A 23,901-nucleotide genomic window follows, 5' to 3' on the forward strand; every position below is an offset into this window, starting at 1 on the left:
AGCTAGTGTAAATGACTCAGTTGCATTACTGGCTTTCAAATGACAATTAAATTGAGTGTAGGAGGGAGGCTATTTTCCTTAAGACTATTTCCTCTAGTGAGTAGTAAAATACATCAGCCTTTTATCATATAAAGGGGCAATTGACTTAGTGACAAATAGACACACTGGAAAAGAGCTATTCTGAAGTTAGGCATATAAATCTCATTAATAAAGAAAAAGAGAGAGAGAGAAAAGGATGAAGTATTTCCTCTATAGATATTTACTAGAAGGATCAGATATCATAGATATGCAGATCAGTCAATATTCTTCCATTAAATCCATCTCAGTATATAGCATAGAATCAATATTAAAGCATAAAATAAATGTATAAATCACTTAGTGTGTCTTCTGAGTGAAATTAGCTACCTGGTGAAAATTTCTTACATCATCTTTATATAGTAGTGGAAATAATTTAACAAAAGAAGTAGGATGGGATGAATTTTCATTTTTATAATATAATTTTGAATTATTTCCTACCCAAACCCATCCCCTCCTTGCATTTTTACGTTTATGTTAGATTAGAAAAATTTAGGTTACCAAGTTTTAGGGAAAAAAATAAAAAGTTGGGAAAATTAAAACTACTTATTTAGGTTTTTTCAAATCCAATTTTATACAACACAATAAGTCCACCACTATCTTTTCAAAATTGCTTATGACTTCTAATTTCGTAAATGCTTTCATGTTATTTCATTTTGTCATCAAAACAATCCAGTTAGGCAAGTGTAACTCTTCCCGTTCAGTTTAAAAAGATTAAGTCCCAAAGAGGTTAAACATCATGCTCAATGGCACAAGGCACAATAGAAGAACGTTGAAAGAAATAATTCTTTTGACTCCCAGTCTAGTACTCTTTGTTTTCCAACCTAACTTTTACAAGCTTGACAGTGTATAATTAGATTTTTAAGTAGAGTCTCTCCAACCTGAGTGTTTCAAAGTTTCTTGGTAATTGATTATGTTGGTTTACAAGGTGGTTCCCTATGGGTAAATTTGAAGTTCATTCCTAGTGAATGATACAAATTGACCTACATTAATTCATTGAGGAAATATATGTGTCTTCACTCTTGTTCCTTTAATTAAAAGGTAGACTGCTATATTTTGGTATGTTTTAAACAAATGTCAGTCTCCAGATAGAGAAATGTGAAGATAGATATATATATATATCAATGACTTATGATATCTGTATCCTGGTTAAAATAAATAAATGAATGGTTCAGAGGCTATGCCCTTTGGTTTTGTATGTTTACTTATTCCAGTGAGTTTATCAGTTTTTAGTTGGCTAATACCAATGCAATGCATTTTCTATCTTTAAAAAATAATTATATTATCATTTCCAAAAATAAATGCCTGGGGACTTTTGGTACTCGCATTATGGCATAATTTAAAACAAATGAAATCAAATACAATTTCACTTTGGCATGGAAAATGGGCAGTGTCTCTGAAGCTCTAATTCATACAGGGGCTGAGTTCTATAAAGCACTATAATATGCTTCGTATGATTCACACAAGAGGAACAACAACAGCAACAACAAAAACCCACTTACAGCCTGATCAAAGAAAATTATCTGAAGAAAACAGAATCAAAATATTTCACAAGGAGAAAGGAGCCAAACTAGGAATAGAACTCTTCATAAATATTATAACAAGATCATAATAATAGTCTTGTTTTTCTGGAAACCATTAAAGATTTGTTAACTTAAAGTAAGAAGGAACGATGCCTTCAATATGTTCTATCAAAACACATGTATATGACCAAAAGCTAACAAAAAGAAATCCTGTCTATAATCACAATCTTCGGAATGGAATACTCTGGTGCAGTATGGAGAGGGATATTTAATTAAGGAAACAGGTCTCCCTGTATCACTATTATTGAAATATCACAGTTATTCACTGAATCACCATTTAGTTAATGTAATCTTGAATAAAGCAATGAATGGAATACTACCTTCATGTAAACATGCTCAAAACATATATAGGCAAACTATATAGCAATGGTGTCTCTTAATATTTTAACTTACTTTATCTAAACCTCTGTTTCTTTGTGACTAAAATAGATATGGTGATAGTAGCATATCATTTTTGTGTTGTTACAAGAATATGCAATGCAGCATACCTATGGCACTTATGTAGTATCTGCTATGACATACATACTCAGGAAAGGGTAGTTATTCATACCATTAATTTTGAGACCTTACCTCTGACACCCTATCATTGACTGCCACTTTGGGCCTCATAATTTGCATTCATATTTTCCTTCCCCGTACTCGGTCTACCTCTCTCCTCCAGCAGTTACTCCTGTCGTGGGCAAGAACTTCCAGCTCTTGCTCCATTTCATGGAACCTGATAAGGTAGTTACCACCTCACTCTTTAAGTTTTTTAAGAGAAGTTCCTGTTCAATATTTAGAAAAGACAAATGGTTGTGTTGGCCATCTTTTCTTCCAGCATTTCAAAGCTGTAGTCTTTTATTAAGTCAAATCACTGTTAAGACTATATTATTCTATCCTTCTCCCAAAATTACTTATCTTTAACATTGACCACTGCTTAATTTAGGAACAGTCATGAGAGTTCTATTGACTGTTTAGTGTCCTATATTTATAGACACATGTAAAAATGCCTCTGAAAGCTCACAAAAATCAATCTTTCCTGATAAAATAGTTCATTCCCTTCTTTGGACAATAAGCCATTGTGTTATTCTCCTTGCCTATATGCCAGCAAGGTCAGATTTTAGTTTTTGACTGAGCTGCTACTGACTTTCCCAGAAAGCACATATATTACTTAATTTTTATCTTTTATATTTTTTTAAAAAGCTTTAGTTTGATTTGATTCCAAAGTTTTCCTTACATAGTTAGATCATGAGTCTGTATATGTCTGACTGTTCATGTATGTACACATGTATGCAAGTTTATATATCTATATTTTAGAAAAATTTAATGAGGCAGAATGTTTTATATTCCATCTATAGATCTTGGCTTATGACAAGATTCAAAAATTAAAGGACTTTGGAGCACAAAATACCATAGGGATTATCTTAACACAGGTGTACTTTCATCTTAGGAGTGAGACTATTATAAATATTAGTATAAATTTATCATTCTTTGTTTTGTTGGTTTTGCTCTTTCTTTTAGCCTGCATCCTTGAACAGAAAGTAATAGCCAATGTGAATTTGACATTCAGTGGTTTCAGTTTTTATTTCCTCTTCAATAAGAGATGAACTCTTAGCTAAGGTCAGTAATGAGCATCCCAAGATCTGTTATTTTAATCTGCCACTTCAAATTTATTTATACAGTTTACTTATTTCATCTTTAAAGCCTAGAGATGGTACTTATTATAGTTTAGATTGCAGTATAATGTGAACACATCAAGAAAAGTATTTGATTCATAGAACAATAAATGATCAAAAGTTAACACAATGAATCCCCTGTAAGGGTATAAGAGGCTCTGCAGAGGATATCTCTGAAGATCAATATGATTAAATCACACATTTTCCTATTGTTTGACTTCCCAAATCCCAAGCAGAGACCTTATTGATTTTATCTGACAACTTTTCCCCCCACTGTTTGTTTTTGTGCTTTCTCTACCCATTGGATGTTGATCAAACGGTGACTTTTACCTTACTACGCAGCAGCTATTCATCCCAGAGCTACATCTGTGGCTGTCACTCAGTGGAGGTCCACAGGCCTCTTGGGCAAATATGCCAACTCCTAGATCCTTTTCCAAGAAAAAAAAAAATTACCTCTCTCATAAGAGGCTACAGAAATTGGCTCAGAGCAGCATTCTTCCTAGAGAGAAGTCTGGAGACACATAGAAAAATAGACTGCAATAGAAAAATTCAGTCAAGCATATATCCTCTCAGAATTCTGTAATAAAGAATTATTCTTAACATAGATATGGAGGACATTATGTGAAAGGAACATTTATAGTAATATGAGAATATTTTAATTTTAATATTTTAAGTTTAAGAATATTTAAGATTAAATTTAATTAAATTTAAGTTTAATTTCAGAATATTTTAAGTTTAATATTTTAAACTTATAGAATTTGAAGGAAAAATAGTAGTCATCAAATTCACTGGTTAAAACTGGGTTGATAAAATAAAAAAGTATTGATATATTTGAAGAATTAGTTGAAAAAAAAACACAGAAGAACAGTTCTCTATTGGAATTATATAATACATTGAAAGTACTATCCATGAGACCAAATATTGACCTTCTAAGATGCAGGAGGAGTTCCTGTTCAGTGTAATACTGAGAGGAAACATGTACTTAAAATAAGAGATGGGATCCTTTTATAATCTACCTCAGGGGTCAGTAAACTGTTTTTTGTAAAAGACCAGATAGTAAATATATTCATATTTGTAGGCCATAGGTTCTCTGTTGCCAATTGCAGTATGAAAGAAGCCATAGCCATAAATGGGTGTGGCTGTGTTCCAATAAAATTTTATTTACAAAACAATAGTGAAAAAGATTTGTCCCACACATAGTTTGTTGTCCTCTGATCTACAGGCAATACACAATTTTGGTTTTAGTGGCTAGCTACCTAGACAGACAAACAAATAAAGATAAATATCTGGTGTAAGATTATCAACTATTCCTTTTTGCATAGGACTATCTTTTATACTAACTGTATGTCCTGTCTTACTTTTTTCATTAACATATCTTTTGATTATAAAAGAATGCTGAGAACAGATGGCAAAATTAAGATATTCTCTACATTAAAAAAATTTTTCCTGGTCTATAAATCAAATACTATGCTATGAAATCAATCATTAGCATACTCTCTCACTTTAATAAGTGCTGGAGTTCACTTAGGCTGCACTCCTGATAGGAGATTATGCAGTTGTAATTACTATTTCCAGTAATAGAGAGTTCACTACTTAATAGGGTCTCGATTCCATTTTACAGTAGCTGTCTTTGTTGGAAATTATTCCAGAAAACCTTGGCCATTTTGATGGAATGTTATTCTACAATATTAAGCCCATGAGCTGGAGATTCTAATTCTACTTTTTAGCACTTCCATGTAGTCAGTAAGTCACATTCTATATTCTCTTGTTCATAATGGTTGATAGCATGGGCTTTGAGGTCTATCAGAACTGAATTGAATTCTGACTTAGAATATTATTATACTTGTAATCCTTGAGGAAATGACTAAATGCTAAGAATTCCAGGTTCTTTAGTACAAAAATGCAAATATCATCATCTATAATATAGGTATTTTTTGAGATTTAATTAAGAAAATGAATATGAATGGCCTGGCACACAATAGTGTTCACAAAAGGATATTGTTGATATCATATTGTTGCCAGTGGTAGTAGAAAAAGAAGAGATCAGATCATTACCCAAAATTATCAAAAATAGATTTCAGGTTTTATCATTTACTCAAAAATATATATTAGGCACATACTATATGTCAAGCATAATGAGGTTCAGGATGGAAGTGGATTCAGCTCCTACAGATCTTATACACTAGCAGAGATAAAAGGTGGCATTGTCTACACCCACATGAATTCTCAAACGTGGTAGTAATTGATGAATGTGATAAATCTCAGAAGTCTTTTGTCCATGTCTGAATACTTGATCCAGAATGATAATAGTCATCCCTATTAGTAATTATAGAGCTAGATATTGCCCTTTCCATCATTCATTATAGGGAATCACTGATACCAAGATAATCTTCTGCTTGGGGATTGTTCACACGATTTCTCCTCTGATTTTCTAGTGATTATATATCCTTCTTTATATTCTGAGAATGGGCTTCTATTGTATATTTAGTAGGTCCATATCACCTTTTATGGGCAGATTTCTAATTTGTGAATGCTTTAAAAGTATAAATAAAAGAATAATTTTGAAATAACAATATTGAAAAGCAGTGTATAAGAAAACTGTTGAAAGACAGTTTGAAAGACAATCTGAATTGCATATCTTAATCTAGGCATGTTTGCTGTTTAGTCTAGACATTATGATTAAAGATGCTTATGTCAGGGCCTTAACACGCTCAACATGTGTCCTTCAATTTAGTAGGGTTTTGAGAAATCATATTCTATTCAACCCCCTCACATCTGACTACCCCACCATCTGTAGAAAGAAATCCTAGAGAGGATAAATTTGCAAACTGAAGCCAAATAAAGGTTGAAATTCAATTCCATCACCAAACTACCTAAGTCAGAATTTTAATTCCACTTTAACACTTTCAGATTCCTGCCTTAGACTATACATTGACTCAATGTACTTGAGAGATTTAATACACATTTAAGGATCTAACAAATTCATCAAGTATATCATACTAAAAAGTTTCTTTTTTGATTTGTAGGCTCAAATTAAATTTGACTAAGTATTTTTCTTATTCGGAGTGAGGGAGAATACTTGTTACAGTACACATCAGATTCAACAGGTGTATAGACAGACACATTTTTTTTTCCCCTACTATCTGGAAACTACACCCAATAGCTTTCTTCCTTCTTCCTTATTAACTCTGTGAATCCAACATATGCTCTGTAACATTTCAGAATAGTGATGGGAGCAGTTGGCAATATGTGATGACTGTACAGCAGAAGAACACCTGGGAAGAGAAGACTGACTTTTTCGAAGACTGCACCTCCTGTTACAGACCATAAGGAAAGGAAAAAGATGGTGATTCCTTTGAGCAATAAACTGCCAGGTGACAGTCCCAGTCAGTGGCAGCCGACACCTGGGGTGATGAATTGGGCATAAAGCACACACAATTTAGGGCAAAGCAATGAAACAGAACTAAAAGAGATAGAGCATGTTATCAAAAAGAGGAGACTTGAAGCTTTCCTGAAAGAGCTGTGAATGAAGAACTTGGTGTGACTTCCTCAGAAGTGACAGGAAATGTTCCAGTGACAATGTTGAGGAAAGGGAGCTTATGAGCAGCACACTGCACACTCCTCAGAGGTGTTGGGCTCCTTATGCTCTCTGTATTGGTTGGATAGAAACCTCTATACCGTGTATGTAAGAACAAAGCATAAAAGAGAAGAGAGGATCCCTTTTATAACTGCTACTATTTCTGTTTTGATTTATGGTAAGTCAGGATTTAAGGGTTCTGCAATTACCATTGCTTATGGTTCTTTTAACATAAACCTCTTTGTGAAATTAAAAAAACAATCCCCTCTTAAATTGAGAGAGGCAGTTTAGGTGCATTAGATTAGCTCTGTATGGATAATTGTTGAAGCTAGATGAAAGGGACACTGGGTTGTTATACTATTCTCTTCCGTTTTTAAAAAAAGTATCCCACTCTTGAACTTTAAACAGTAGTCCAGCAAACACCCTATTCCTCTTCTCTACCTCACCTTTCCTGAAAGAAACTCTCCCCACTTGTTTAATACCCCCCCCTGCATTCCATATTCAGCCCACCCAATCTGGCTCCAGATCCCACAGTTTCACTGAAACTACTTTTATCAATGTTGAAAATTATCTCCATGCTCTGAAACACAGTAGGCATTTTTGATATGTCTTATCGTATCTCTATTCAACTCATTATATCAATTTCTGATTATTAAAACACTTTCTGAGCTTCACTCTGGTAGGTCTTCAACTAGCATGCTGGCAACTCTTACTCTGTCTCTTGCTCTCTTGTCTTCCAAATCCTCAGACATTGGGCATGAACCGTCTTCTTTCTGTCTACTCTACCTGCTTAGGACAGACTTACACTCATGATTCCAAGTCTTATTTTTCATCCTGGACACTTCCTTGAGAAAAAGCCTCATATAGTCAATTACTCCCTGACATTTCCACTTGAATATCTAATATGCCTTATAACTTAATTAGCATAGCCAAAACAAAAATTTTGATTTTTCTCTCAAATATATTTCTTCTATAGCTTTCCCTCATCTCAGTTAATGATATGTCCATTCTTAATGCTGATGAAACCAGGAAACTAAGAGGCATTCCCCATCTCTATTCTATTAGTATTTTGGTTTTACCTATATAATATTATGGGGCTCACCCAGTCCCCTCTTAGTCACCACTGTGATTACCTTCCTTAAAGTTAATATCACAACTGAACAATAGTTTCCTAAATGGTCTCTCTCTTCTGCTTCAGGCTTTCCTTGCAACTCGTTTTCTACATAGCACCAAAAACGTCTAAAAATTAAAATCAAGTCATGTCATCCATGTACTTAAATCTTTGTAGAGCTTCCTTTTGCATGGGTGCGAGGGTGCTTCTAAGCCCTCACCATGGCCTATTATCCCTACTTGATCTAACTACCCCCAGGTCCAGACTCACCTTAAGCTGCTCTCTTCCCCTCCTCTGAGCATATTCCAAGACCACTGAGTTCAGTTTTAGAACACATTAACTTTTTTTTAGTCTAGTATTTATAAATGTTGTTCTTGCCAATTATTCCTAGCAACTCCCAGTCCTTAAAGTGCGAGGCTCGGTTTTAAAGGTAAAGCTTCAAAGATGACATACTCTTGGAATGGTGTACACTTACATAATGAATGTGATGCACACCAATTGGACGATGGACACGCTTGAAGCTCTGACACAGCAGGAAGGAGAGGGGTGGCAACAACAATTTATGTAACCTTAACAATATTTGTATCCCTATAATATCATGAAATAAAAAGAGAAAAAAAAACAACAAAAAAAAGACATACTCTTGTATTTTGTATTTGTAATCTCTAGTTAACGTGTAATTGCTTCACTCTTCATGTGTCTCTCTTCCAACAAGATTGGAGATTCCTGGCCAGGTGCAGTGGCTCACGCTTGTAATCCCAGCACTCTGGGAGGTCGAGGCGGGAGGATTGCTCTAGATCAGGAGTTCAAGGCCATCCTGATCAACAGCGAGATCCTGTCTCTACTAAAAATAGAAAGAAATTAGCCAGACAAAGATATATATAGAAAAGATTAGTCAGGCATGGTGGCACATGCCTATAGTCCCAGCTACTTGGAAGGCTGAGGCAGGAGGATTGCTTGAGCCCAGGAGTTTGAGGTTGCTGTGAGCTAGGCTGATGCCATGGCATTCTAGCCTGGGCAACAAAGCGAAACTCTGTCTCAAAAAAAAAAAAAAGATTTTAGATTCCATAGTGTTAGTAGCTGTATATATATTTTTTATTCTTACCACTCTATACTTAATGTCTAGCACAGTGTCTGACATAGCAAGTGTTTGATAAGTTTTGAAGAAAATAGATGTAAAATAAATATTTATAACATAAGTGTTATATAATGAGTCAGGAATATTTTATGTAAACAGTCTATTTTTTGCAAGACTTATAAACTAGACTAAAAGCTTTAAGCCCCAGATGTCTTTGTACTATGATAAAATTAAGTCTGTTTTTAATACATGAGCAATATCCAAAAAAATTTACACTAGCAATAAGACTTACAGATCATTCTAGACAGCCCAACCTAGTGGAAATAGTCAGGAGCTGGCTAAAAAGAGTTGATTCTCTCATTTACTGTCTGCTAATCACATTTAAGTCAGCCAAGATCCCTCTTTACTTGTGTCCGAAAATTTAAGACGTGTCATCTAAGACTTTGTTTGAAAGGTTAACATTGCTTTGTGCCTATCACATTGTAACAGACTAATATGTAAGGTAAGTGTATACTGTAGGTTAATATATTAAATAAATAGCATTGCTTGTACAACTTCCCTCTAAATCAATTAAATGCCTCCCAAAAAACATCAGGCCTCTACTGAGTTAAACACAGAGAGATGAGAAGCCATTTTATCTTTATAGATGTGTGTTCAAAATCCATAATTATTTCTTGTCATGTCACAAAAGGAAAAATGAAATATACTTCCATGAAATACCCAGTTGTAATCAACTCCACAGAGAATCTTGCTCTGAGAGTTCTTTCCTTCTCTTCTTTTGTCCTGTAATTGAATTGAATTTGCTCCTCGCCCCATTCCTCCCAGACAGCTTCTCATTTGAGGGCTCTGAAGATGTATTACACTAATATATCGTCAGAATGACAATGCTATGATGATGCATGGGTGTAATACATCTTCCAAGCTTCAGGACTGTCCAGAAACAATACGGCTAGTACTGGATTACATTCAAACCTAACACAAAAAGAAACACTAAAAAAAATTTTTGGCTAACAAGGAAGGTTAAAAAAAAAAGAAAGTTATTTTAATTAATTCCATAATGCTGTATAATTTGAGGACAAGTTTTCAAGACTTTATATGGCTTGTTATTAATGTGAAAACATATGCAATAATATTCTCTATAAATTTCTGAAGATTACAATGAAACATAGCCTTAGACAAAAAATATACAGTAAATCTAGTTTTTTAAATCGCAATCTCTCAGGCAAAGTTTACATACCTAGTTTATGTGCAATAAATGTTGGATCTTACCTCTTTTGTCAGTCTGGCAGAATTAGTCTCTTACCATATCATGAGATAGTTTCATTTTGCCAGGAGACATTTCATCAGTATTGACTCTCTGTAACATTTTCACAGAAGGTGAAAAGGCTGTCTTCTGATAGAAAACATCCTCTAAGATGATAACCTTTAAACAAGCCCCTAACTTGTTTAGACATAGCCGTTTATGTAATAACTTTACCTATACATGTAACATGACTTTGAAATCACTGAGGGAAAAGACTCTAGAAAAATCTAATTTCCCAAAATGTAAACAGCGCAAAGTCAATCACTATCTTCTCCCAAATTCAGTCCAGTAAAGGAAGCTATAATGTCATTTTTTTTTTCTCATGCTTCAGCTGTCTGAGAAAATCAAGTTCCATAAGAAAAAGAAAAGATCCTTTATGAAATGCTTGGTGAGTTCCTGTTTTTTGTCTTTTATGGGTAAGCACTTTCCTTTGAGAATAGTTAATTATTTTTTATAATGATTCATCATATCATCAAGCCCATTGTTTGGCATTATATGTGTCTTAAAATACTAAAAGTGTTCTTGCATTCTATATTCAAATAGCAGGTATTAATAGTTCTGAACAAAAAAAATTAACATAGCCCACCACTAACTAGATGGAAGTAGAGGGTACTCTGAAAACAGACAAATGAAAGTTAAAATTATAAAGAAAACTCTCAGAACAAAGAGGCAATTTTAACCGCTTATATAAATTATTGGTGTGCAATCTTATGGTAAAAAGTTTAACTTGCCATCATTATGTAGATTCATTCATTATATAATTATCCATTATGTAAAGCCATTGTAGAAATTCACAAAAGCTCCACATAGAGTGCAACTCTACAATGGAACTAGAACCATAGCTTGTAATCTGAAGATCTGGTATTGTTGAAATATCATCATCATAAATTGCCAGTTTTACTGAATTTTTTTCTTCCTAACATCAAAGGACAAAGTGCTGCATCAGTATTGCAAACCTGAAACAAGATTCTTAAAGAATTACAATGTTTGGGCAACAGGATGCCAGCTTAGAGGAAGCACAAACATGCAATGCCTCTTCCTATGTCTCTTGGTGTTGGTCCAGCACTCAGCATTTCAAAGAAGACTTTCTTTCAGAAAAAAAGGATGGCGACAGAACGGAAAACACTAATAGGAAATAACACTTTCTAGTTTGTACCTGTGATGACTTGAACTATTTTCAGAATTATCTTAAACAATAGATTCCAGCAGTGTACATGGATTTTAGCTAATACTTTTAATGTTTTACAGTCCCCTGCTTTTTTTGATATTTAGTAATTCATATTTTCTGTCTTAAGACTGTATTTATTAATAATATAATTATGGAAGCTTTAGTATGCCAAACCTGTATGTCTCTCAGCTAGGAAACAAATTTTAAAATATGTTAAATATCTTTTAAAATATTTACAGGAGTCAGCAAACTTTTTCTGAAAGGACAAGATAGTAAATAGCTTAGGCTTTGCTGGCTATGTAGTCTCTCTTGCAACTATTCAATCTACTGTTGTGGAGCAAAAGCAGTCATAGACAATATGCAAAGGAATGAGCATGGTGATATTCCAACTGAAAAAAAAAACAAACGTTTTATTTACAATAAAAACCATAGCAGGACAGTTTGGCTCACAGACCTTAGGTTGCTCATGGTCTAATGACTAGTTTGCTTTGTTTACTCCGTTTATCCTGAAATAGCTCTCACTGAACAATCTCAAAGTCCTTAAAATCTCCTAGTTTGAAAAATCTGTTGTATTCCTGATTGACAGTTAATATTTAACTTATACCTGAGAGAAATCCATAACAATATTTATGAAAAACATGGATAATACTGCCTTTTATTTTTGAAAGGTTTTATAATCAATCCATTTGATTTTGAAATATTGCCTTATGGCCCTTTTAAGAGTACCTGAATGTTGAATAATGACTGACGACTTTTATTATACTCAGTATTCTAGCCCAAGCAAAAAGATACTTCAGGAATAATAATAATAAAAAAGTAACGTATCCTCAGATGAAGAAAATTAAGAGAATTTGTCTACAGTTGACCTACCATAAAAGAATGGATATAGAATTTTTTCTAAATAGAAATGAAATAAAAGAAGAAATCTTAGAAAATTAGGAAGAAAGAAAAATGATAGAAGCAAAAAGATAGATACATATAAAATACTTTCCTTCTTTTGAGTTTTCTAAATTTGCTTGATGGTTGAAACAAAAGCTGAAACATATTATCAGTAGAAAACTTTTCTTATATATTTAAAAAATATTATGATAAGTGTATTTTAAATGGGACAGAGTAAAGAGAGGTCGAGGGAGATAAAGTTTCTATATTTCTCTGGTATTGGTAAAAATTGGACACCCTCAGACTATGATGAGTCATATATTGATAAAGTAATACCTAAATCAACTACTAAAAGAACTGTGCAAAGAGACATACTCAAAAACACTATAGATGAGGTAGAATTCTAAAAACTGTTCAGGTAATCCATAGGAAGACAGGAAAAAAATAGAGAAAAATTAGAAGAAACAAAGAGAAAACAGCAAAATAAATAAAATGTCAGACTTAAGAATTAACAAATCAATAATGAAGATAATGTAATTGGTCTAAATACACCAATCAAAATACACGGGTTGGCAGAGTAGACTTAAAAAAAACCATGCTGTATCAACTACATGCTGTCTGCAAAAGACTCACTTAAAATATAATCATATATGTAGGTTGAAATGTATAAATATGGAAAAAGAAACATGATTGTTCATAGCAGTTTTCCTTTTATAACCAAAACAGTAGAGAAAAACAAAATATCCTATAATAGATGAATGGCTAAAAAATGTGGTGCATTCAAATCATGAGATACTATTCTACAATAAAAAAGAATAAACTATTGATACATGCTGCAGCTGAGATAGATATCAAGGGCATTATTCTGAGTCTAAAAGGCTAATTTCAAAGGTCACATACTGTATGATTCCATTTAGATGGCATTCTAAAAATGACAAAATTATGGAATTGGAAAACAGATTAGTGGTTGTCAGGGGTTAGGGTTGGTGGGTTGTGGGAGGGGTGGATGTGATGAAAGGGATAGCACAAGAGAGATCTTTGTGCTGAGGTAATATTCTTGCATCTTGATTGTGGTGGTGGCCAACTCATGTAATAAAATAGCATAGAACTATATATACACATTGCGCTAATGGCCATTTCCTAGTTTGATTTCAAACTAAAGTTATGCATGATGTAACCATTGAGAGAAACTGGGTGAAGAGTACATTAATTAAATGAGATATATTCCTCCCTTACTGCCTAAGGTGTAGGAGGTAATAGATAAATGTTAGCTGAACCATGTTTGCTAAAATTGATTGGTGTAGGGAGGGGCTCTTTATGTTAATGAGATATCGCCATATTGAGGCTATAACGAAAATAAAAGGATGGTGCATATTTAGGGGTTGTACATTTATATTAGGGAGAAGGGAAACATCAGAAAGGAAATACTTGCTTATGCCACCACCTTATTATTTCATTTCTAATTTCAATCTCTAGTTTCTAGAAATCATGTAGCAATCAAAAACAGAGAGGAGCATCTATTGGTTTAACAATATTTATGGAATCCCTATTTTGTGCCAGACCCTGTGCTAAGTCATGGAGTATGAAGGTGAACAGAGAGTCTTTGGACACAAGTAGTTAGTTCCCTGTCCCATGGGACCATGGACAAAAAATAATCAATATCTACAACTCAGAGAGTTCACTGCACACGAGTGGTAGCATGAAGTACTATGTAACTATGAAAGAAGGAACACCTGATTTTTCCTAGGATGCTTAGGAATGGTTTTATAAAAAATTGAGGGATGAATAGACGTTTGTCAATTGGGTAATGAGCCAAAGGATATTCCTAGTAGAAGAAATAACGTATAAAAGTAGAGAAACCGTATTTCCACCTTGTCTAATAGGATGCATTGTTATGCGTCCACATCTTAAGTTCTTCATTTAATCCTCCATATTTTGGTTTCAGTCTCATTGTCATTGAATCGCCTCAATAACCACCAAACTACCTAATCCAAAGATAATTATTTGGTTTGTATCTTATTTGACCCGACTGACATTGTTCACCACTCACTACTCCTGTAAATATTTTTCTCTTGGTGTTCTTGAAACTATGGCTTTCTGGTTCTTTCCCTGTGTCTTTGACCACTTATTTGAGTCTTCTGCATAAGTGCTCCATAACTCTTTATAAACAAAAGTGAGCAGTGTCAAATGATTGACTTAAGAAAAAACAGACTTTTAGTCTACTTAAATGTGGGCATGATGAAGTTAACAAAAAGGAAGAATAAAACATGCAGGGAAAAAAAGGATATTTAATAAAATAAAGATCTGACAAATGGGAAGAAATGGAATCTACATACAACATAACAGGAGAAAGGGGACTTAAACTTAGCAGTCTTTAACTTGAATTAGGTAATAGCCTTAATTCCTATGGATAATTAAGGTAAGAATAGTCCATAAAAACATTAGGCATATGGGAATTAAACAAAAAAAGTTTCAGACATGTATCCTAGTGTTTATGTTTACATGTTTAGTTTCAGAGACAAACAATATTTTTGACAGCTAATAAACACTACCAGTTTAATGTGTGAACATCCCTGGAGATTCCAGATATGAAAGAATAGAAATGAACTAGGAAAGAGAGATCAAGATAAATAGTAATGAATCAGTGGATATTTTTAAAAAGCTTTTGAAATACCTTCAAATCGTTATATCTCATGTATTATTTTAAAATGTATCCTTTAACTTTTCTTATGGCTTTTTTCTGTCTGGATTTAGCTTTATTAATGTGATGTGTGATTACAATTTTTATTTTTTGTTTATGTTCAATGTTCTCTAGAAGTTTGAAATAATTTTTAGTTTCATGGTCACCTCATTTGAGAGCAGCTATGTGAATTACATTCAAGAGTCATAAATAGATCCCTTGATTTCAGAGACAGGGTTGAAAATTCTATCTGGTCAAAACTTTAAACACATTTCAGTAGTATATCGATAGTTAATACTATAGAACATTTACTGTAAGTAATGAGTTCTGTTCAATGCTCTATACTATTCCATTCAAGATTCATAACAATTCTGTGAATTGGGTACAATTATTATCAATATTTTGTGTTCGAAGTTAAAGAAGCTAACAATTTCGTCTAATATTTTATTGTTGGTAAAAGGAAGAGCTGAATCTGAAACCTAATTTGACTAAGATCAAGGAATATTATCTAAATCATTATGCTATATTGACACCATCTGGCACATAAATTACTGGTAAGGATGAAAAGGAATCATATACCTCATATTAGGAATTATGAGTAAAGTTGAAAATTTTCCAAGTAGATAAGGAATGAGTTATAGATTACTGGAAGCAGTAGAATCCCATGTAAAGACCTATGAGCTTATCTATTATCTCCAGTGATGGAACAACTGCCTTATTATATTTTCCTTGCCATAAATATTTCCACTGTTAATTTTACAAGTACTTTATGCATATACTCAGATTTCATGCCCTGTTCTAGGTTTGTTGTTGGATAAAGCCAAATAGAATATTTTTTACTCCTTGCCCTAAAGTTACTTAAGGTCTTAGGGTTTAGTAGAATATCCCAGGGAGTAAACTAGACCTCTGAGTTGCTGATAATTTTACTCTAAGGCAGATCAACAGGGTTACATTTTTAAAACAAATGCAATGGTTCTAACCTCAAGTGTATGTTACACAATCATTTGAAGTTAACTAAAATGGTTGACCCCAGAGGTGGGGCAGAAAGCATGAGGCTGGAATATTTTGTCATTCCAGAAAGTTTGGGAGTGCTCAAAAAAAGTTATGGAGGCATGTCACAAATACATAGGAGACAGACTGATGTGACCCCCACTGACCGAATTAGAGAAAATTTGAGCATCACAATAATTAGTAATGAACTATAAATAATTTTTAAAAGTTGAGAATTCATAAGTACACCAGAAAAATAAGTAATTAAATAAACTGATAATAAAAAGGAGACCGCAAAGTTTTTATTTACAAAATGTAAGGGGTAACTGGTAAAAATAGAAGGATTGCTGAAGCTAGAAAAAAAAATCACCAGATTAATCAATGGAGTAAAGATTAGCTCACACAAAAAAATCATCAATAATGTCAAATCTAAGGAGAGGGTTGGCAGATAACAGATATTTGCATGCCATGGCCTAAAATCTGTCCCTACAGATTTCTTATTGCTAGCAAAGGGAATAAAAAAGGAAGAAACTGTACAGTATAGAAATCAGACAACATTTGATTCAGTAATTGAAATTAACATCACAAATGAGGGACAGATGGCTATCATGTGTCTCTAGATATGAGTCCCCGAGAAGGACACACCTTCATTTGTTTAGTTCCACATGGGCGTAACTAGAATATAATCATGAGAAAGCATGATACAACTCCCAAATGAGAAATATTATATTTTAAAAAGGGTACATACATTGTTAAAAAATGTCAATGTTCAGTAATAACAAATTCTGAGAAGTTAGTTCCCATATTAAAGGGAAATAAAGTGATATGGCAACTAAATATAATACATAGTCCTGAAATGAATTCTTTTCTAGAAGGAAGAGTATTCTATAAAGGACACTATTGGATCAGTTGACAAAATTGGAATATGGATGGTTAACTGGATAAATTTAATGCAGTTGAAAACTACTGTGGTTATATAATGAAAATGTTCTTATTCTTCACATGAACACTGAACTATATAGAGCTAAAAAAGGCTAAGATATATGCAACTTGCTCTCAAATGATTTAATAATATACATGTATATGTATATATTTCTATGTGCTCTACACACAGAGCAATGATGAAACAAATGGGCAAAATGCTGACAGATGAAACTGGGTAAAGTCTATAGAATGTTTTTTGTATTATTTCTGCAACCTTTCAAAATATAAACTTGAAATTAATTTCCAAATATAGAATAAAAAAATAGAAATCATTGCTATAAATGAACTATAAGGAAGCTCACATATCCAGAAACATGTCAGGAATGACGCTTTTAGTGAAAGTATTCTGAATTTGAATTAACAAGTAGAATGGGAACTCCAACAGGCTCCAGTGATGTTTCTGGTGTGATTGAAGTCACAACCTTGTTTTTCTGTAGATTAGGGAGAAGGTCTGTGGAGCTATCATCCTGTGACCAGCCATTTATTACTAGTTCTTTAAGCTACATAGAATTGACCATGATGAGTCACCAAAAATTATCTAAAGTCCTGGCAAAAGATCTAAACAAATTACACGTGTACAAAAGCTAGCCACGGCTTCTACTGCGTTTCCCCAAAAAATAAGACCTACTCATAAAATAAGCCCTAGCAGGATTTCTAAGCATTTGTGCAATATAAGCCCTGCCCCGAAAATAAGACCTAGTGGTGGGGGCAGCTACACAGTGTATCTGCACAACCCATGCACTTCGTCGCAGAGCGGTAAAGAAGATGAGCAGCCCATCTCATCTGCCCCATGTGACAGCAACTATTCCAGAGGTGCCGGGAAAGGCGCTGGCAGCCCCACCAACAGTGTCGGCTGCCCCTGTCAGGTCCTGGCCATCCTGTGCGTGCTGCAAGCTGAGGCTTTGAGGGGAAAATAACACATCCCCTGAAAATAAGCCCTAAGGTGTCTTTTTGAGGAAAAATAAATATAAGACCTTGTCTTATTTTTGGGGAAACACGGTAGTACAGCATATCTATATCTATGTTTAACACTAAACATTGGGGGGGGGGGCTGCGGCACACGCCTGTAATCCTAGCACTCTGGAAGACCAAGGTGGTGGATCACTCAAGCTCAGGAGGTCAAAACCAGCCTGAGCAAGAGTGAGATTCCGTCTCTACTAAAAATGGAAAGAAATTAATTGGACAACTAAAAATATAGAGAAAAAATCAGCTGGGCATGGTGGTGTATGCTTACAGTCCCAGCTACCCGTGAGGCTGAGGCAAGAGGATCGCTTGAGCCCAGGAGTTTGAGGTTGCTGTGAGCTAGGTTGATGCCACGGCACTCTAGCCCGGGCAACAGAGTGAGGCACTTGTCTCAAAACAAACAACCAACCAAAAAACACTAAACATTATTCACGTGTTAACTGCTATTTTGAAACACATTTTCTTTCATGATATAGAAAAGAAAAAAGGAGAACATGCAAAATGTTGATGTTTTCAAGGGAAAATATAAACAGGCCAATAAAATTCACAATTTTGCTTTCAAATGGAAGTTACAAAAAACTAACAGAATTATCAGACATGTTACTTAAAGCAGGAACTCCCCAGTGCTGTGCACTTTTTTTCTTTTTTCCTTTTAGTTCAGTGCATTTGAATACAGATCATTAATGAATTATAATTTGAAATTATTGAAAGTGTTCATAAAAGTATCACCAAGTCTAACTATTTATTAGATATTAGTTAATATTTATGCTAATTTTACTCATTTGTTCAGTATGGCAGAATCAGAAAAACAAATCTATGCACGGTTTAACTTATAAACCTAATCTGTCTTCTTTTAGCTTCATGATGTTATCCATTATTATTATTCTAATAACTTCACTAACCAACATTTCTACTATTTAATTAAACTAAAATGTATCCAAGCACTTAAAAAAGAAGAATATGCAAAATAACAAGCACTGTAAAGCAGGAAAGTTAAATCCAAAATATTAATCTTAAATTATATGAAGATGGAGATTATGTGCTTCATTCTTACAAGAATTATATTGCCATATCAGATTTAAATTCCTGGAAGTATGATTAAGAATCAGCTGTACATTTGCATATCAAATCATACTTTTTAAAACACATTTATGCCTGTTATCTTATTTGAGTCTCACAATAGCCAGGGATTATTACCATGCAATTTTTGGAAAGTAAGGAACTAGCTGAGGGTAACTGGGGATAAGACATTTGCACAAAGATTGGCTGAATTGATGAATAAGGAAGTCATCTTAAGAGTACATGTGTCTAACTGCTAGTCCTGAGTTTGTTTCACTTATATCCCATGGAGAATCCTGCAATGAATCCAGTGCTCACATACCAGTTTTATGATTTTTTGGCAGCTCTAAAGAGTAAAGTATTGGCAGTCAAGAGAACACTTATACTTCAGAAATATTGTAGGGACCATAATACATATTATATAAGTGCATACTGCTGTTGTATTGATTTCCTCTCACATTAATAATAATACTACTGCTTAAAAGAGAAAACTTAAAGACACTTAAGGATAAGTCATATTAATGAAAATATTTAGCAGATAAAATGGATGTTCCAATTGTGATCTTTCTACACCTACATAAACGTGACTTTCTGATTTCATTAAAAGCAATTTCATTGCACCAGCTTTGTCAGAGTTATTTCTATCAAAAATATGAAATAAATAAGGCAAACTTCATTTGTCTGAAATGAGGGGAGATCCTACTCATTAAAAGTACCTCTCTTACTTCTGGGATATACTCAAAGCTGTATAGTTCAAACTTGATGATTCTGTTAGAGTTGTGGCTGTGAAAACAAACCTGTTGTGATGATGATGATGGCCAACTTCCTAAAACTGACCTAATCTCTTTGGGGGATGTTCACTGTAACAGAAGCACTGGAAACTCATAAATACATTACATCCTTAATTTCACCTAGCTATATGAACTTGCATAAGTTACTGAAACTCTTGGATTTTTAGATCCCTTATCAGTTAAAATTTAATTCTAACTCCAAAATCTTTGATTCTGTACTGCAGTTTGAAATCAGACCCTGTAATCTCATAATTTGCTTAACGTCATTCTCCCTTGATTACTTTAGCGGTTCATGCTGACCTATTAACATGTGAATGCTGACTGAATACATCCCTTACTCATTTGAATGAAGACATTTCTCTTGTGATATTTCCATTTGAGCTTTTTATGTATTGATTTGTGATTATCCAGTATACAAAAGTAAAAACCTTGACTAGGAATCAAGAGGCGTAGGTTCTATTCTGGGCTCTGACAGAAAGCAATCATTTAACTTTTGTAAACTACAGTGCCTTTAGGTTGAAAGAGTAAGTATAAAAATAAGCATCTTGCCTACTTCATGAAAAACATACAAAAAATTAAATAAGTTGATTCAAGTTCTGAACAAGTGAGGCTACGTGAGAATAATGAGCAGCACACACAACACTGTTATTTTCCTACTTTACCTGATGGGGAGATGTGCCGCCAAGAGATGGAAGGCTCTGGTTTTCCAGTGGCCAAACAAGTAAGGGTGACATTGGTTCCTTCATTGACGGTCATGTCATTTGAGATGTCATATATCTTCGGAGGAACTGAAATGGCAAAATATGCGGTTGATGAACAAATATATATATAAAATTTTGTTGAACGATGTGATTAACTCCATGATATCATGCAATAAGGGTATGGTGATGAAATATATTTATGGCCTATGGTCATCACCTAAATTCTGGGTACTCTAGAACCTCAAGACTTTCTAGGAGAAGATTTTTATTTGTTGGTTTCATTTTTTTCCCTCTAATTTTTAGAATTAAATACTTCAGGATAAACGGATTACTTAACAACAAAAATGTTGACCATTAAGTTAAATATTTATTGTGAATAATTTGTATTAAGTAAAACAGAATATAAACAGTCTGTCTATTGTATCCAGGTGGTGTCATTATAACGATTCTTTTCCTGGTGAAATAGTTAAATAAAAGTGGACACCCTAAAGAAATTTAAAATAGCGGAACTGTTATACCTACATGCCGATTTAAAAGCAGAGTGAGGTAAAAGACGTAGAGGACTGGTGGGTGAGGTTTCAGGGTCACGAAGACATTTTCAGCCTCAATTTCCTATCTGCTAGATTGTAGGGCTGGACTTTCTCAGCATTTATGTTCTAGGGAACACAAATTCTAAGCACTGGGAAAAGTGAGTCCAATAAAGTTTTCTTATCCGTAATGACTGGAAAATGCTGGTTAAAACAGATCTCTTCCCTTCAGGACTTCTCAGAACTTTGGTTATGCCCTTTTGCACTGTCAATCCACAAGAGTGAATGAAAAAAGAAATGCTATATTGTGTTTTCTTTGATATAGAGGCTTTTATCCCAGAATTTGATCATGGAATAAACTTGGGAAATGTTGGAGAGAAAAATCTCTAAACTAACTTCAAAGATTAAACTTCCATGTTCTCTGGGAAATCAAATGGTCTTATTTCATCTCCAAACGGTATGAGTATGAATCCTAGGTTCTCCACTGGCTATGTTAGCTACGGGGAGCCACTTAATCTAGCTCAGCCTCAGTGTCTTCATCTGAAAGCTGGACACAATAATAGTACCAGTCTTGTATAGCTGCTGTGGGGGTAAAATAAGTCAACATACATTCAAGGACTTAGAATAGCACCTGACAGTAGTGTTGGCTATCATTATTAGATGTCATAAAACACATATATGGTGTTTGAATTAATTTAAGTATTGTATTTTTTCTATGCTTTAAAACTGTTCTCAGAAATTCATCACTTTGATAATGTGTATGAGTGACCCGTGTTATAAATAAGTTTTGGTTTTCCTCATAAAAATCATAGTATTTTAAAGTTCTAGGGGAAATCTAAATCAATGGCCATTACACACCTTGGTAATTACTATAAAATATTTTTTTACTGGAATCCTTTTAATTGTCCCATTATTAGGATTTCTTTATGCAAGAGATATGTTCACATAGTTACTTTAATACATTGACTGCCACACAAACACACAAGAAAAACCTAGAAACTTTTCCTTCGGGCCAGAGTGTTTTATTACAGAAATAGAATAAAAACTTGGAGTGTAATTTAAAGGTAAACATAAATAAAAAACCAAAATTGATTGACTTCTAGTCATTTAATTCACATTTTTAGAATTAATTGTTATTATATTGTTATTATTAACTATAACAATAATAACATCAAGTAAGATTTTATATATGCTTCACATAGCCCTGGGGTCAAAACTAGAGTGAGTGAAATACAACTCTCATGGCAGTTAATGTGTTAAAAGCCAGTAACTAAAATCTGTTGAGACAATACATTAACTACACTTAGAATATCATCTTTGATTTTTTTATGGAATCCAAAGTCTGCTACAAGAAAATCAAGGATTATATCATTACAAATATAAAATATTTGATTATATGTAACTGTTGATATAATTGAGGAGAAGGGTTGTTCCTAAGTCATATACCATTGTAAGTGCTGCTAAATGACATAGTTTAATTGGCATTTAAAACACATTATCATTAAACTCTTTGGTGAGTTCTTCTCAGACAAATAATAAAAAATATAAAAAAAATCCCAAACAGAAGACCCTTTTCAGCTTAACTGAAACAGAGCAGAAATAAAAATACTGAATACCGTAGAAAGAAAGTAGAGAAAATTTTGCATGACTTACTGGTGAGTAACAATTAATAAAAATAAACTTACAACATCAAACAAAAATATCTCTGGATATTTGCATGTTGGTACAGATTTGATATAGTAGACTATGAAATACATGCGTGCATACACACACACACATATACCAATGGTCCCTGACTTAATGATAGAGTTATTAATTTTTTAATAGTGTGAAGATATTTTATTATTATGATATTGGCAAAATTATTTAAAGTAAATACATTTTTATTAGGGAATTTCACATGTTGTGATTCCTTTCACTGTCCATCAAGGTAATCTTAGTTCCTCAAAAGTTGGAGTCACATTTCATCTTCCAGGTAGCCCTTTTTAATGGAACAGATGTTCAATCCACAATTGTCTTGTCAGCTCACAATTCTCTTGTTTTGACTTCTTTATGTCCACTTGATAAACTCATGAAAACTTCACAAATTACTCACCAAAAATCTTTGGGTTCTAATTTTTTCAAGCAATTTACTTTAGGGTCATTTTTTAGAGTAGGTGGATCTGCATGGTTCCCAATTTGACGCACTCTCTAAACATGAATGAGTTCAAATCATATTCACTCCTAAAGCTATCACACTGCACAACAGTACAGATCTATGGGATATGCCAGTACCTAAGGTAAAAACAAATTATTAGGCCTTTCACATGAAGTTTTGACTTTATGGTGGTGCAAAATTGATACCCATTCAGTAGAAACTCAACATCAAGTACCCATACAACCATTCTGCTTTTCACTTTCAATATAGTGTTCAATAAATTACATGAGATATTCAATACTTCATTATAAAATAGGATTTGCATTATATGATTTTGCTCAATTGTAGGCTACTATCAGTGTTCTGAGCATGTTTTTAAGGTAGTCTACCCTAAGCAATGCTGTTCTGTAAGGTAAGTGTGTTAAATGTATTTTCAGCTTATAATATTTTTAAATTGCAGTGGGTTTACTGGGATGTAGCACCATTGCTGAGAAGCATCTATATCCATATCCATACACACACACACACACACACACACACACACATTTGCACACATAGATACACATACATACCAATGTCTACTATTTAAAAAAAAAGAAAAAAATAATATATAGTACCATTCTCCTTTATATAGAAGATA

General features: G+C 33.6%; 1 protein-coding gene across 1 annotated transcript in view; it reads right to left on the reverse strand.

Moving 5' to 3' along the window:
- Nucleotides 1-23,901, reverse strand: part of NEGR1 (neuronal growth regulator 1) — an 821,802-nt gene that overhangs the window by 324,341 nt on the left and 473,560 nt on the right. The window contains exon 3 of the mRNA XM_020288933.2: nucleotides 20,559-20,684. Coding sequence (XP_020144522.1) covers nucleotides 20,559-20,684 — 126 coding nt within the window. The remainder of the gene's footprint in view (nucleotides 1-20,558; nucleotides 20,685-23,901) is intronic.

This window comes from Microcebus murinus, chromosome 2 (genome assembly GCF_040939455.1).
Source record: "Microcebus murinus isolate Inina chromosome 2, M.murinus_Inina_mat1.0, whole genome shotgun sequence".
NCBI lineage: Eukaryota > Metazoa > Chordata > Mammalia > Primates > Cheirogaleidae > Microcebus > Microcebus murinus.